Raw genomic sequence first — 14,170 nt, 5'->3', positions numbered from 1 at the left:
TACAGTGCATTAGGAAAGTATTCAATGGTCTGTCTTTCATATAGCTGTTTTACAGTTCAATTGTGTCATTTATTGATTTCTCTATAACCTACAACCTTTTGTTACTCTTGTGAATAACATTTCCTTCTTTTTTTTGTCCCCGAGCATCAATGTTATTATTAGCTACTGTATTCGTATTTAGTTATTAGGCCTATGATTATGATCATTAGTATTTCTATGATTATCGAACTAAGAAATTAGATAGGCTTATGGAATAATATTGTGGTGTAAAATTATGTTTAGCTTTTTATAAAAACACTGTTGCTCATCCCATCAAAGACTATGATAACAAAAAACCCAGCCAGTGGCAACACCGTGGCAACAAAGCCCCGTGTCCTCTAAGTATCCCACTAACGAATACTATATACACACGCTACACGACCGGACTCAATAAACAGACAAAGTATTTCGCTCAACTACTCAGCAACAGACCCTCAAGTCGTGACGTGGAAAACCGAGGCTCATCGAGCGCTTTAACCCTGGTCCCGGAGAACGGAGCTTTCTATTCGCTACTCGCGCACGCGACGCGTCTCATATCGGCGCTGTTGCTGGGCTGGTAAACTGCGGGTGTTGTTGCACGGTGCATTAAAACACTGGTCTGTCTGTTGGAGTTAAGGAATTAACCGTTAAGTGTCAACGTATGAAATAACATAGGAAGTTAAAGACGTTATTATAAAGACAATGCGCGTGATGGTTTTAAAGGGTTAACCTGAATTGTGTATGTTTTAATATCAGTTTTCATCAACACTGGCAGCTTGTTCATGATCATCATCCCGCAAGGCACAGATAGAGGGGAGTTTAGGAACTCGCGATCAAGAAGTGTGGGAGGTTGATTTAATAGCCCGCGCCCGTCACTCCACACAGAGACATGAGGGCGATATAAAAAAGAAACGAAATGTCTGAAATGAATATCCTAATAACACGGCATTCCTTTAGAATAAACACAGCCAGTAAAATAAAAACAAACAAAACAATCCATCCCTATAGGGTTAAATTTCATTATGTTTCCTTTGAGACAAGATGGGGATGCTACCTATGGCATACATAGGCTATATTTCATTGTGTTTCCTTTGAGACAAGATGGGGATGCTACCTATGACATACATAAACATAATGAAATATAGCCTCCTTTGAGAAACAAAATAGGTTTGAAGTTGAATTTGTTGCAGCAGACACTACCACTCTTGTGAAATAATATTATACACACAGAAAGCAGGACGGAGTCGGACTTTAAAGCATTTTATTACTCTCACAAACTTGAATAGTGTACAATGTGGCCCTCACGCGCATAAAGAAAACGGCCCCCAAACATAAAGATAAATAGCGGAGAATAATAGAAGCAAGCCTATATCAAAAACGGAAAATAAAAACCGATCTATTATTGGATACAAAACGAGCCAATATTCCAAACAGAGTTGCTTTCTTTATTCCTTTCACAATATCCTACAACTGAACATAAATTATAAATAGCCTATAGTGTCGCCTAATGTTTGTGAGCAAAACTTTCTTTTGACATTCTAAAATATTCTTGCATAAGTGTATTTTTTAAATATTTTTGTTAGAGCCAGAGACTGTTAAATAAAACATGCTCTGGTTCTCCTGGTCTTATTTCCGACTAGAAATTGGTTGCCAAGCATTGCATCATTCCTTTCATGTGACTCCCTTACGCCCCAAATTCGTCCTGGCTGCATCACATCTTCACGTCACACAAACTACCCAGAGTGGAGACAAACCAGTGGCCCTTTAGAGCCCGCCTTTACTGTAGAATACAATTACCAATTGGATGTCGCCAAGCAAAATAATTTAGCGCGTAGATTACTATTGTACCATCTGGTTGTCAGTCATTTCATCATCAGCTAATGGGCTTCGGTTAAGTAAAAACTAAAAAAAAAAACTTCCCGTCGAGTTCGGTTGGCGTCACCATATATAAAGATCACCGGGAGTTCCCGAAAAATCACATTCAGTATCCTAAGCCGAACAATGGTTAACATGAGCTATCACCAATCTCAACTAAAATATATACACAGTCCGAACCCAAGACAGTCGAGAAAGCGAAATACTAAAAGAAAAAGGGTAAGTGTATTTTATTCTGATTAGTTTTTAAAGTTGCTGATTGTCTTTTAGGGACTTCTATAGGAGTTCTAATTTTAATTTGGCAGCTGATCGTCTCTCGTTTCTCCTTTTGGAAAAGAATGTGAATGTCATGTCTGTTTTAGGACAGCAGTTGCCGTGTGCAATTATAATTGACATTTGTTATATTTATATCCAAGATTGAGGGGGACATTTGTCTGTATATTTGACTTTGACCCCCAAGTGGCGTTCTCTCTGCTACGAGCTCTCTCGCTCTCAGAAGTTTGACATAACAGAGACAGCTGAGCTGTCAAACGTTTACATAACGTTTTACAAAGTTTTGTTTCGGTTTTATTAACTTATTATTTACTGTTATCAAAGTTCAGGCTTTTGTTTGATCAATCCATAAGATGTCATGTATCCAGACATTATATTTGTTTTGTTAATAGCCTATTAAATAACACAAATAAACACTCATTTGTCTTGACAGAATAAGATCGCTATTCGGAATGGACTTTTCATTAGGATAGTACAGAAAGGTTGTCATCGTCTCATCCCGGTGTTTTGTACCGTTTTCACGCAGGCTTTTGTTTCCCCGTCCTGTTCTCTGATTCCATGACGTAATGCCTTGGCTGGGAGAACCAGCGCAGCCTACCTCACCACATCCGACAAAAACACTTAGCCTGTAGTTGCATAAATATCACCTTTATGAAAATCTATTATTCAAAGAATACATGATAGAAATATTCTTCATAAAAGTATTTGCAAAGAATTGGGCTGCATTTATTGATGAATCGCTACTTGTCTATGTCATGCTAGCTGTGTTGTGGTCCCAGGTTATATCACGTCCACCAAGTGGTTTTTGGTTAAAGTACCTTTAACTATTTAATGTCAATGATAAACCTCTATTTTTAGAAGGAGAAAAAAAAGTGTTGCGTGTTGGGAAGATTGTATGTTGAAATCTAGTTGTTCTTTTTCGTGAGCTTGTGTAAATCTAAATGAAGTATGTTTTGATCGAAATGGAATTCATTTTGGACTGTGGCGGGAACGCTCGAGGCCCTACGGAGTGACCGGTTTTTGGATGATTTTCCACACACTTTTTTTTTTACCAGAAAATGTGAAACCATAGCATTGTAGTTGGTCAAGTTATTGTATTCATCTAATCCACATCAAATCCGTTTTATAGGCCTGCGTTCAACCATTTTTAACAATGCTTTGTCAGGTTGTTTATCAAGTTGAGTGCCTCAGCTATATTTTCAGTAGACATCAGCTGTTATAAAATATACATTTATGTTCCTTTAAGCACATTCTAACATCTCAACACACTGTATTGAATAATCGTTGTATTAATTAATGCCATATATTCTTTCTAGACTTGTTGGGACAAATTATCGCCAACGACCAATTGCCAGACTTGATCATAAGAGGCTTTCAGAAGGTGAATTGAGTTTCCTCGTTCCTTCTGTTGATCTCAGGGTTGTTTTTACTGACTGTTGTGTGACAAATTAACCTCATTATAATTTAGAGCAATGCATTTATTTTAAAGATTTTAACGTGATAATGTTTTAAATGAAGTCATCACTACAGCTCGTGTTTTTGACAATATAATTCTATATAAAAGACATTGGTTTTTGCAGTAGACCCATGTGTCCACTAAGTGCCACTATTTGACCATTTAGTGAAAAAGTGTCTATTTTCAAACAATATATAAATTACAATACTGGTACTTTGTTTGCTTATCCTCCTTCAACTCTTGATAATTCATAACACGTACTAACTTAGCTGTGCAATAGAACAGTCTCTCTTACATATAGCTTTCACCCGAGTGATTTGAATATGGATCCCGACGCCTAGCCTATTGTAGAGAAACCACATAACAGTTCATGCAGGAGATATATTAAAATAATTATCTCATCATTCATCATTCTGAAACTGAACCCTCCTGTCTGGACAACCCACAGTCCTGGTCCAGCGCGTTCCAGTGTGTGGAAGACTCATCGGTGTCGACTGAGTAACGGAGCGAAAGATGACTGCCGAGTGGCTTCACCTGCCCCCTCCGTACCCCCCAGGTGTGGGACCGCTGTGTGGTGCAGAGTTGGAGGCGTGGTATGAGGACCTGCAGGATATACTGGGATCAGACGGGGGCGGGGCCAAACTGGCGCGTGCCGCTCCCTGCTCTGAGGTCAGTTGAGATTTTAAAAATAGTTTTGATCTATATGGCTTGATCTATCAACGACGACTGATTGATTGATGATCGTCGATGTGTTTCGGCTTTTGAATCAGTTGTTGTTTTCTTTTTCTCTTTTTCATGATGCAACTCTTTCCACAGTGCTGATGTAAGAAGCTCCTTCGACATAACCATTCCCTAACGTACACACTTTCCTCTCCTCTGTCCTTTCTCCTCTCCTCTGTCCTTTCTCCTCTCCTCTGCCCTTTCTCCTCTTCTCTTCCCTTTCTCCTCTTCTCTTCCCTTTCTCCTCTTCTCTTCCCCTCTTCTCTTCCCTTCTCCTCGTTCTCTTCCCTTCTCCTCGTTCTCTTCCCTTCTCCTCGTTCTCTTCCCTTCTCTCGTTCTCTTCCCTTCTCTCGTTCTCTTCTCTTCTCTCGTTCTCTTCTCTTCTCTCGTTCTCTTCTCTTCTCTCGTTCTCTTCTCTTCTCTCGTTCTCTTCTCTTCTCTCGTTCTCTTCTCTTCTCTCATTCTCTTCTTCTCCCTCTCTCGTTCTCTTCTTCTGCCTCTCTCGTTCTCTTCTTCTCCCTCTCTCGTTCTCTTCTTCTCCCTCTCTCGTTCTCTTCTCCCCTCCCTCTCTCGTTCTCTTTTATTTTCTTCAGAAGGAGCCGGAGTTCCTAGATGTTCTGGAGAGCTGTTCCCTGACATGGCTGACAGACGGGGTGGGAGTGGGTGTCGGGGAAGAGGCGTGGGACGGAGGTGAGGGGGTCCAGAGGGTCACGATCCCAGACGAGCCTCCTACCCATCCACCCCACCACACCTCCTCCAACACCTCCCGTCCGAGTCCAGCTGAGGAAAGGGCGGAGAGGCAAGGGGACAGGGAGGGAGGGAGGGATGGAGAAAGAGGTGGCTCAGGAGGAGGGGGCCTGTTGCCCCCAGAGTTCTTTGAGTTGCTGAACGAGGGAGGGGTGGGCATGGTGGAGACCGGAGGGGTGGGCATGGTGGAGACAGGAGGGGTCATGGTGAGCGGTAGCCACCACCATCATCATCAGCTTCATCATCACTCCGACAATGTCCAACAACCTGAGTCTCCCTCCGCCAGCGAGGAGGAAAACACCTGTGTCCCCGACTCTCCCTCCTGCTCTTCCTCCTGCTCTCCCTCCTGCTCTTCCTCCGCCTCTCCGTCTACCTCTCTCAACTGCTCTCCTCCTTCCTCTCCTACTAGCACCTCGTTCTCCTCGTCTCGGCAGGACAAACGCAAGAGGGGCAACTCTCTGTCCTTCGCTTCCTCCGGCTCACACTCATCCTCCTCCTCTTCTGCAAAGAAGAGCAGGAGAGAGAGGGAGCAGGAGAACGAGAGGAAGGTGCAGGAGCTGACAGATCAGAACGAGAGGTTGAAAGCGGAGATAGACAGACTGGGAGAGGAGGTGCAGAGGACACGCCGAGCCCTGATAGAGAGACTAGTTAACACCAGGAAGTGAGGGAGGAAGGAAGTAACAAAGCAGAAAATTAGCATTTGGAATAGCAGGTTGGCGGTGAAGGGTTTAAAACGGTAGTGACTTTGAAATGCATTTTCTAGACAGCATTAAGAGAAACCTTTTCTAGACAGCATTAAGAGAAACCTTTTCTAGACAGCATTAAGAGAGAAACCTTTTCTAGACAGCATTAAGAGGGAAACCTTTTCTAGACAGCATTAAGAGGGAAACCTTTTCTAGACAGCATTAAGAGGGAAACCTTTTCTAGACAGCATTAAGAGGGAAACCTTTTCTAGACAGCATTAAGAGAGAAACCTTTTCTAGACAGCATTAAGAGGGAAACCTTTTCTAGACAGCATTAAGAGAGAAACCAGAAGATATGTTTTAAGAAGAAAGTTAAATGATAATTTTCTGAAAAACTGTATGAGAAAGTAAGGAAAAAGGGGTAGATATAAAGAAAGAGCGAGCGATGGAAGAGCAAGTCAAAGGAACAGCACGAAGAGAAAGAACGGTGGCAGACAGATGGACATACAGGGTGTAAAGTAATGGAGGAAGAGGTCCAGACATACAGGGTGTAAAGTAATGGAGGAAGAGGTCCAGACATACAGGGTGTAAAGTAATGGAGGAAGAGGTCCAGACATACAGGGTGTAAAGTAATGGAGGAAGAGGTCCAGACATACAGGGTGTAAAGTAATGGAGGAAGAGGTCCAGACATACAGGGTGTAAAGTAATGGAGGAAAAGGTCCAGACATACAGGGTGTAAAGTAATGGAGGAAAAGGTCCAGACATACAGGGTGTAAAGTAATGGAGGAAGAGGTCCAGACATACAGGGTGTAAAGTAATGGAGGAAAAGGTCCAGACATACAGGGTGTAAAGTAATGGAGGAAAAGGTCCAGACATACAGGGTGTAAAGTAATGGAGGAAGAGGTCCAGACATACAGGGTGTAAAGTAATGGAGGAAAAGGTCCAGACATACAGGGTGTAAAGTAATGGAGGAAGAGGTCCAGACATACAGGGTATAAAGTAATGGAGGAAGAGGTCCAGAAGGTGGACATACAGGGTGTAAAGTAATGGAGGAAGAGGTCCAGACATACAGGGTGTAAAGTAATGGAGGAAGAGGTTCAGACATACAGGGTGTAAAGTAATGGAGGAAGAGGTCCAGACATACAGGGTGTAAAGTAATGGAGGAAGAGGTCCAGACACAGATGGACATACAGGGTGTAAAGTAATGGAGGAAGAGGTCCAGACATACAGGGTGTAAAGTAATGGAGGAAGAGGTCCAGACATACAGGGTGTAAAGTAATGGAGGAAGAGGTCCAGACATACAGGGTGTAAAGTAATGGAGGAAGAGGTCCAGACACAGATGGACATACAGGGTGTAAAGTAATGGAGGAAGAGGTCCAGACATACAGGGTGTAAAGTAATGGAGGAAGAGGTCCAGACATACAGGGTGTAAAGTAATGGAGGAAGAGGTCCAGACACAGATGGATATACAGGGTGTAAAGTAATGGAGGAAGAGGTCCAGACATACAGGGTGTAAAGTAATGGAGGAAGAGGTCCAGACATACAGGGTGTAAAGTAATGGAGGAAGAGGTCCAGACATACAGGGTGTAAAGTAATGGAGGAAGAGGTCCAGACATACAGGGTGTAAAGTAATGGAGGAAGAGGTCCAGACATACAGGGTGTAAAGTAATGGAGGAAGAGGTCCAGACATACAGGGTGTAAAGTAATGGAGGAAGAGGTCCAGACATACAGGGTGTAAAGTAATGGAGGAAGAGGTCCAGACATACAGGGTGTAAAGTAATGGAGGAAGAGGTCCAGACATACAGGGTATAAAGTAATGGAGGAAGAGGTCCAGACACAGATGGACATACAGGGTGTAAAGTAATGGAGGAAAAGGTTCAGAAGGTGGATGGGGTCATGCTCTCTATTGAGAGGTTGCAGTGTACTGTATCTACATGTAGGGCCGGGCGTCTCAGGAAGGATCTTTGAAATCGATGCGTTAGCTAACGTCGAATGATTGGGCGGTTTAGGTTATTCAGTCTAGCGCAGAGTTCAGTTTGAAGTACGGATGGGTTAGATTCAATTAACCGATTGGGGCCTTTGATTCCAAAAATGAAGGAATTGATTCGGAAGCATCTACCTATGAAGATTGTGAACCAGCACCTATCCCAAGCGTTGCATGGGTCACGTTCATTAAGCATCAAATGCAAAGAAACAAAGTGGGACTACAATGTTGCAAAACATTTTAAAACGTTTTCTGTTGCGTGCCCTAATGAATGCGATTGTGATTGAGCGTTTTGCTCGTTAAGCCTAGTGAAGTGATTAGTAAAAATTCAGATTTGTTTCGGGGTGTCGGCATTGATTCCAAAATTATGGCTAATCGAAAAAAAACAATTAAAGTGATTTTTTCCCATTGCCAGGAGTTATTGGTTTGGGGGTTTGGCAGAAATTTTTATTGATCGGGCTCCGTCAACGAAGCGATTCTGACAAACTTGTGTTGGACTCATTCCTAGTATGAAGGTAGTGAGAACTAAAACAAGGACAGTGCATTTCATAGTCACGACAGCCTTTACCTAGCCTGGTTAAACCTGACTGAATGCTAAGCCTACCTTTGTTTCCCAGGGAAGCAACCGGGGAACGTAGCTAAATACCAGGCTATCCCTTATCCGCCAACCTCAAACCTAAAGACAGCAGAGACCATCAGAGATAATATTTCGTGTCCAGTTTGTGGAGTAATATAGAGCTCAGGAAAGTTTGTCAGTCAGTAACTCAGTACTTATATAAGCCGCTACGGCTTTACTGTGCGTGGATACACCTAGAACGTGGATAGTTTTACACCTAGAACGTGGATAGTTTTACACCTAGAACGTTGGATAGTTTTACACCTAGAACGTTGGATAGTTTTACACCTAGAACGTTGGATAGTTTTACACCTAGAACGTTGGATAGTTTTACACCTAGAACGTTGGATAGTTTTACACCTAGAACGTTGGATAGTTTTAGATAGTTTTACACCTAGAACGTTGGATAGTTTTATACCTAGAACGTTGGATAGTTTTATAACGAGAACGCTCATCTTTTTCTATCAAATTGACTGAATTTAGTGGTAGTGATATTTACAATGTAGAGCTCTACCCTGATTCACATATATATATTTTATATACTCCTGTATTATACAGACACAGTTCTACTGAAATAAAACCCATATTGATTCAACATTTCACTGTAAATGATGCATCGGTTTAGTGGTTGAATTATTTATGTTAAATTACAAGGAAACATTGTATGTACTTTGTCATTGTATGTTTAGAGTTGCAAATAAAATCCTTTAAAAACATTTTTATTGTCTTAGAATGTCTATTTGATTGAAATGTAAAGTGAGATGCATATCAGGTCCAAACAAATTGCTTTAATTTTTGAAGGTGTCAAATTAAGAAAATAATACAATTTCAGCTTCTGTTTCTGAATTCATTTATCACAGAATTTGCACAAAAAAAAGTGTTATTTTTAGAAAATGTATTTATTTGATTGAATAAATGGGAAATGGGGAATATGTAAAAACATGACTTTTTATTTAACAATATTACAATATCATTATGCAGACATGGTTCTACACACACTGACCTGAACTACTGGCTGCATAGTGACAGTAGAACCGTAGCCACCAGCCTGGTCGCAGCGACACCATTTTATATCTCTTCATGATACCGCTATAAAATGACGGGGAACCAACAGAGCCAGCAGCCTACTAGAACCTGCTACTTCCAGTAAAGAGATGTAGAAATAGTCTTGACTGAATATTTTGTAGCAGTTTTCAATTTACCCCCCTCTTCGATTACTGATCTTTCCTATTACTCTGTCCCCATAAGCAACAAAACGTTGTCTTCCATCCTGTCACAGATGTTGTTTGTGTGTCTCATATTTCTTATTATTATTATTCAAATCTTGCCTCTACTTCTCTCATATTTGTCCAGCCTCTTCGGTCTTCTCTCTCTTTCTAATCACTTCTTCTTGCCTTTTGTCAGCACTGGTTCTGGGTCCTTTCCCTCAGCCAGGGACAGCTGTTTCTTCAGTTCCAGTAGTTTGGTGACCTCTGCTCCAATCACAGTTTTCTCTGCCTTCTGGCCCTTCAGGGTCCGGACCTTCTCCCCCTGGTAGAGAGCAGAGAACAGGTTAGACTGACGACATTACCAACTAGCACCTTCTCCCCCTGGTAGAGAGCAGGTCAGACTGACGACATTACCAACTAGCACCTTCTCCCCCTGGCAGAGAGCAGGTCAGACTGACGACATTACAAACTAGCACCTTCTCCCCCTGGTAGAGAGCAGAGAGCAGGTTAGACTGACGACATTACCAACTAGCACAGTCTCCCCCTGTTAGAGAGCAGAGAGCAGGTTAGACTGACGACATTACCAACTAGCACCTTCTCCCCCTGGTAGAGAGCAAAGAGCAGGTTAGACTGACGACATTACCAACTAGCACCGTCTCCCCCTGGTAGAGAGCAGAGAGCAGGTTAGACTGACGACATTACCAACTAGCACCGTCTCCCCCTGGTAGAGAGCAGAGAGCAGGTTAGACTGACGACATTACCAACTAGCACCTTCTCCCCCTGACAGAGAGCAGGTTAGACCGACGACATTACCAACTAGCACCTTCTCCCCCTGACAGAGAGCAGGTTAGACCGACGACATTACCAACTAGCACCTTCTCCCCCTGGTAGAGAGCAGGTTAGACTGACGACATTACCAACTAGCACCGTCTCCCCCTGGTAGAGAGCAGGTTAGACTGACGACATTACCAACTAGCACCTTCTCGCCCTGGTAGAGAGCAGGTTAGACTGACGACATTACCAACTAGCACCTTCTCCCCCTGTTAGAGAGCAGGTTAGACTGACGACATTACCAACTAGCACCTTCTCCCCCTGGCAGAGAGCAGGTTAGACTGACGACATTACCAACTAGCACCTTCTCCCCCTGGTAGAGAGCAGGTTAGACTGACGACATTACCAACTAGCACCTTCTCCCCCTGGTAGAGAGCAGGTTAGACTGACGACATTACCAACTAGCACCTTCTCCCCCTGGTAGAGAGCAGGTTAGACTGACGACATTACCAACTAGCACCTTCTCCCCCTGGTAGAGAGCAGGTCAGACTGACGACATTACCAACTAGCACCGTCTCCCCCTGGTAGAGAGCAGAGAGCAGGTTAGACTGACGACATTACCAACTAGCACCTTCTCCCCCTGGTAGAGAGCAGAGAGCAGGTTAGACTGACGACATTACCAACTAGCACCTTCTCCCCCTGGTAGAGAGCAGAGAGCAGGTTAGACTGACGACATTACCAACTAGCACCTTCTCCCCCTGGTAGAGAGCAGGTTAGACTGACGACATTACCAACTAGCACCGTCTCCCCCTGTTAGAGAGCAGAGAGCAGGTTAGACTGACGACATTACCAACTAGCACCTTCTCCCCCTGGTAGAGAGCAGAGAGCAGGTTAGACTGATGACATTACCAACTAGCACCGTCTCCCCCTGGTAGAGAGCAGAGAGCAGGTTAGACTGACGACATTACCAACTAGCACCGTCTCCCCCTGTTAGAGAGCAGAGAGCAGGTTAGACTGACGACATTACCAACTAGCACCTTCTCCCCCTGGTAGAGAGCAAAGAGCAGGTTAGACTGACGACATTACCAACTAGCACCGTCTCCCCCTGGTAGAGAGCAGAGAGCAGGTTAGACTGACGACATTACCAACTAGCACCGTCTCCCCCTGGTAGAGAGCAGAGAGCAGGTTAGACTGACGACATTACCAACTAGCACCTTCTCCCCCTGACAGAGAGCAGGTTAGACCGACGACATTACCAACTAGCACCTTCTCCCCCTGACAGAGAGCAGGTTAGACCGACGACATTACCAACTAGCACCTTCTCCCCCTGGTAGAGAGCAGAGAGCAGGTTAGACTGACGACATTACCAACTAGCACCTTCTCCCCCTAGTAGACAACAGGTTAGACTGACGACATTACCAACTAGTCAGTTAATTAATGAACACCTTCTCCACCTGCCATAGATAACCCAGTGGTTGAACACAGTGAGTCAGTATTATCAACTAATTAAATCATTACTAGCTAGACTGTCGTCATGAAAAACTGATAAATCAATATCTAAAGGCCCCTTCACTTGGTCTGCACAAGGTGTCAAGCTCACCCAGGGGCCAGGTGTAGAAGTGGGTAACAGTTAGCTCACTGAGGGGCCAGGTGTAGAAGTTAGCTGGCTGAGGGGTCAGGTGTAGAAGTGGGTAACAGATAGCTCACTGAGGGGCCAGGTGTAGAAGTGGGTAACAGTTAGCTGGCTGAGGGGTCAGGTGTAGAAGTTAGCTGGCTGAGGGGTCAGGTAGAGAAGTGGGTAACAGTTAGCTGGCTGAGGGGTCAGGTGTAGAAGTGGGTAACAGTTAGCTGGCTGAGGGGTCAGGTGTAGAAGTGGGTAACAGTTAGCTGGCTGAGGGGTCAGGTGTAGAAGTTAGCTGGCTGAGGGGTCAGGTAGAGAAGTGGGTAACAGTTAGCTGGCTGAGGGGTCAGGTGTAGAAGTGGGTAACAGTTAGCTGGCTGAGGGGTCAGGTGTAGAAGTGGGTAACAGTTAGCTGGCTGATGGGTCAGGTGTAGAAGTTAGCTGGCTGAGGGGTCAGGTGTAGAAGTTAGCTGGCTGAGGGGTCAGGTGTAGAAGTTAGCTCACTGAGGGGTCAGGTGTAGAAGTGGGTAACAGTTAGCTCACTGAGGGGTCAGGTGTAGAAGTGGGTAACAGTTAGCTGGCTGAGGGGTCAGGTGTAGAAGTGGGTAACAGTTAGCTGGCTGAGGGGTCAGGTGTAGAAGTGGGTAACAGTTAGCTCACTGAGGGGTCAGGTGTAGAAGTTAGCTGGCTGAGGGGCCAGTAGAGAAGTGGGTAACAGTTAGCGTGGGTAACAGTTAGCTCACTGAGGGGTCAGGTGTAGAAGTTAGCTGGCTGAGGGGCCAGGTGTAGAAGTGGGTAACAGTTAGCTGGCTGAGGGGTCAGGTGTAGACGTGGGTAACAGTTAGCTCACTGAGGGGTCAGGTGTAGAAGTTAGCTGGCTGAGGGGCCAGGTATAGACGTGGGTAACAGTTAGCTCACTGAGGGGTCAGGTGTAGAAGTTAGCTGGCTGAGGGGCCAGGTGTAGAAGTGGGTAACAGTTAGCTGGCTGAGGGGTCAGGTGTAGAAGTTAGCTGGCTGAGGGGTCAGGTGTAGAAGTTAGCTGGCTGAGGGGTCAGGTGTAGAAGTGGGTAACAGTTAGCTGGCTGAGGGGTCAGGTGTAGAAGTTAGCTGGCTGAGGGGTCAGGTGTAGAAGTGGGTAACAGTTAGCTGGCTGAGGGGTCAGGTGTAGAAGTTAGCTGGCTGAGGGGTCAGGTGTAGAAGTGGGTAACAGTTAGCTCACTGTAGCCATTTACGTAATTGAAACTTAGTTCTCTATTGAAAAACAGTGGTTTGTGCCCTTATTGGGCGTGTTATGTGAAGTCGGGTCATTAATACCAGCTAGATAGTCCTCATTACCTCAAGCCCACCCATGGATACATGGACATGACTTGAAATGCTATGGTTGTGTCACTTTACACATGACTATGTCCCGCATGGCAACGTAACAAGACATTTCTGGTGAAAATCATGTCTTAGGGGCCAGTTATTTCATTGTTTCACCCCTAATTCCTAATTCGTTACATTCGTCCCCCCCCATCTTACCTGTTCTGCCACAGCCAGTGTTAACTCCCTGGCTCTCTCAGCGTCTGCGCCGTTCACTGCAGTCTGAGCAGCCGGACCTGAAGCTGGGGTCGTGGCAGGCTGGGCGTTCTTCTTGCCTTTTGTCAGCACTGGTTCTGGGTCCTTTCCCTCAGCCAGGGACAGCTGTTTCTTCAGGTCCAGTAGTTTGGTGACCTCTGCTCCAATCACAGTTTTCTCTGCCTTCTGGCCCTTCAGGGTCCGGACCTTCTCCCCCTGGTAGAGAGCAGGTCAGACTGACGACATTACCAACTAGCACCTTCTCCCCCTGTTAGAGAGCAGGTTAGACTGACGACATTACCAACTAGCACCTTCTCCCCCTGGTAGAGAGCAGGTTAGACTGACATCATTACCAACTAGCACCGTCTCCCCCTGGTAGAGAGCAGGTTAGACTGACGACATTACCAACTAGCACCTTCTCCCCCTGGTAGAGAGCAGAGAGCAGGTTAGACTGACGACATTACCAACTAGCACCTTCTCCCCCTGGTAGAGAGCAGAGAGCAGGTTAGACTGACATCATTACCAACTAGCACCGTCTCCCCCTGGTAGAGAGCAGGTTAGACTGACGACATTACCAACTAGCACCTTCTCCCCCTGGTAGAGAGCAGGTTAGACTGACGACATTACCAACTAGCACCTTC

At 44.8% G+C, this 14,170-nt stretch overlaps 2 protein-coding genes across 3 annotated transcripts in view; one reads left to right on the top strand and one right to left on the bottom strand.

The window, feature by feature from the left end:
- The first annotated feature begins 1,957 nt into the window (after positions 1–1,957).
- On the top strand, positions 1,958–9,088 carry ddit3 (DNA-damage-inducible transcript 3). 2 transcript variants are annotated; one of them, XM_029648715.2, is made up of 4 exons: positions 1,958–2,112; positions 3,483–3,547; positions 4,071–4,291; positions 4,939–9,088. In XM_029648715.2, the coding sequence occupies exons 3-4, from the start codon at positions 4,136–4,138 to the stop codon at positions 5,752–5,754; spliced, it is 972 nt and encodes a 323-aa protein (XP_029504575.1). In that variant the 5' UTR covers positions 1,958–2,112; positions 3,483–3,547; positions 4,071–4,135; the 3' UTR covers positions 5,755–9,088. The 2 variants fall into 2 exon arrangements, with proteins under 2 accessions (XP_029504575.1, XP_029504574.1); XM_029648714.2 differs by having other exon boundaries at positions 1,960–2,112; positions 4,936–9,088.
- Positions 9,089–9,252: 164 nt separating this feature from the next.
- The window catches only part of mars1 (methionyl-tRNA synthetase 1), a 62,434-nt gene continuing 57,516 nt past the window's right edge, over positions 9,253–14,170 (bottom strand). Inside the window, exons 22-23 of the mRNA XM_065002052.1 lie at positions 13,494–13,745; positions 9,253–9,902 (exon numbers count right to left, since the gene is read on the bottom strand). Of these exons, the coding sequence (XP_064858124.1) occupies positions 9,753–9,902; positions 13,494–13,745 (402 nt within the window). The 3' untranslated portion in view covers positions 9,253–9,752. The remainder of the gene's footprint in view (positions 9,903–13,493; positions 13,746–14,170) is intronic.

The sequence above is a fragment of the Oncorhynchus nerka genome, linkage group LG15, assembly GCF_034236695.1.
Source record: "Oncorhynchus nerka isolate Pitt River linkage group LG15, Oner_Uvic_2.0, whole genome shotgun sequence".
Lineage (NCBI taxonomy): Eukaryota > Metazoa > Chordata > Actinopteri > Salmoniformes > Salmonidae > Oncorhynchus > Oncorhynchus nerka.
Note: the sequence above shows the minus strand (reverse complement) of the source record. Positions and strands in the feature narration are given on the sequence as shown.

What these genes read in the sequence shown, in the direction of transcription:
- ddit3 (XM_029648714.2), top strand. Translation starts at nt 4,136, where the DNA reads ATGACTGCCGAGTGGCTTCACCTGCCCCCTCCGTACCCCCCAGGTGTG. An exon ending in GTGCCGCTCCCTGCTCTGAG is followed by an intron (nt 4,292 to 4,935) that starts GTCAGTTGAGAT and finishes TATTTTCTTCAG; the next exon opens with AAGGAGCCGGAGTTCCTAGA.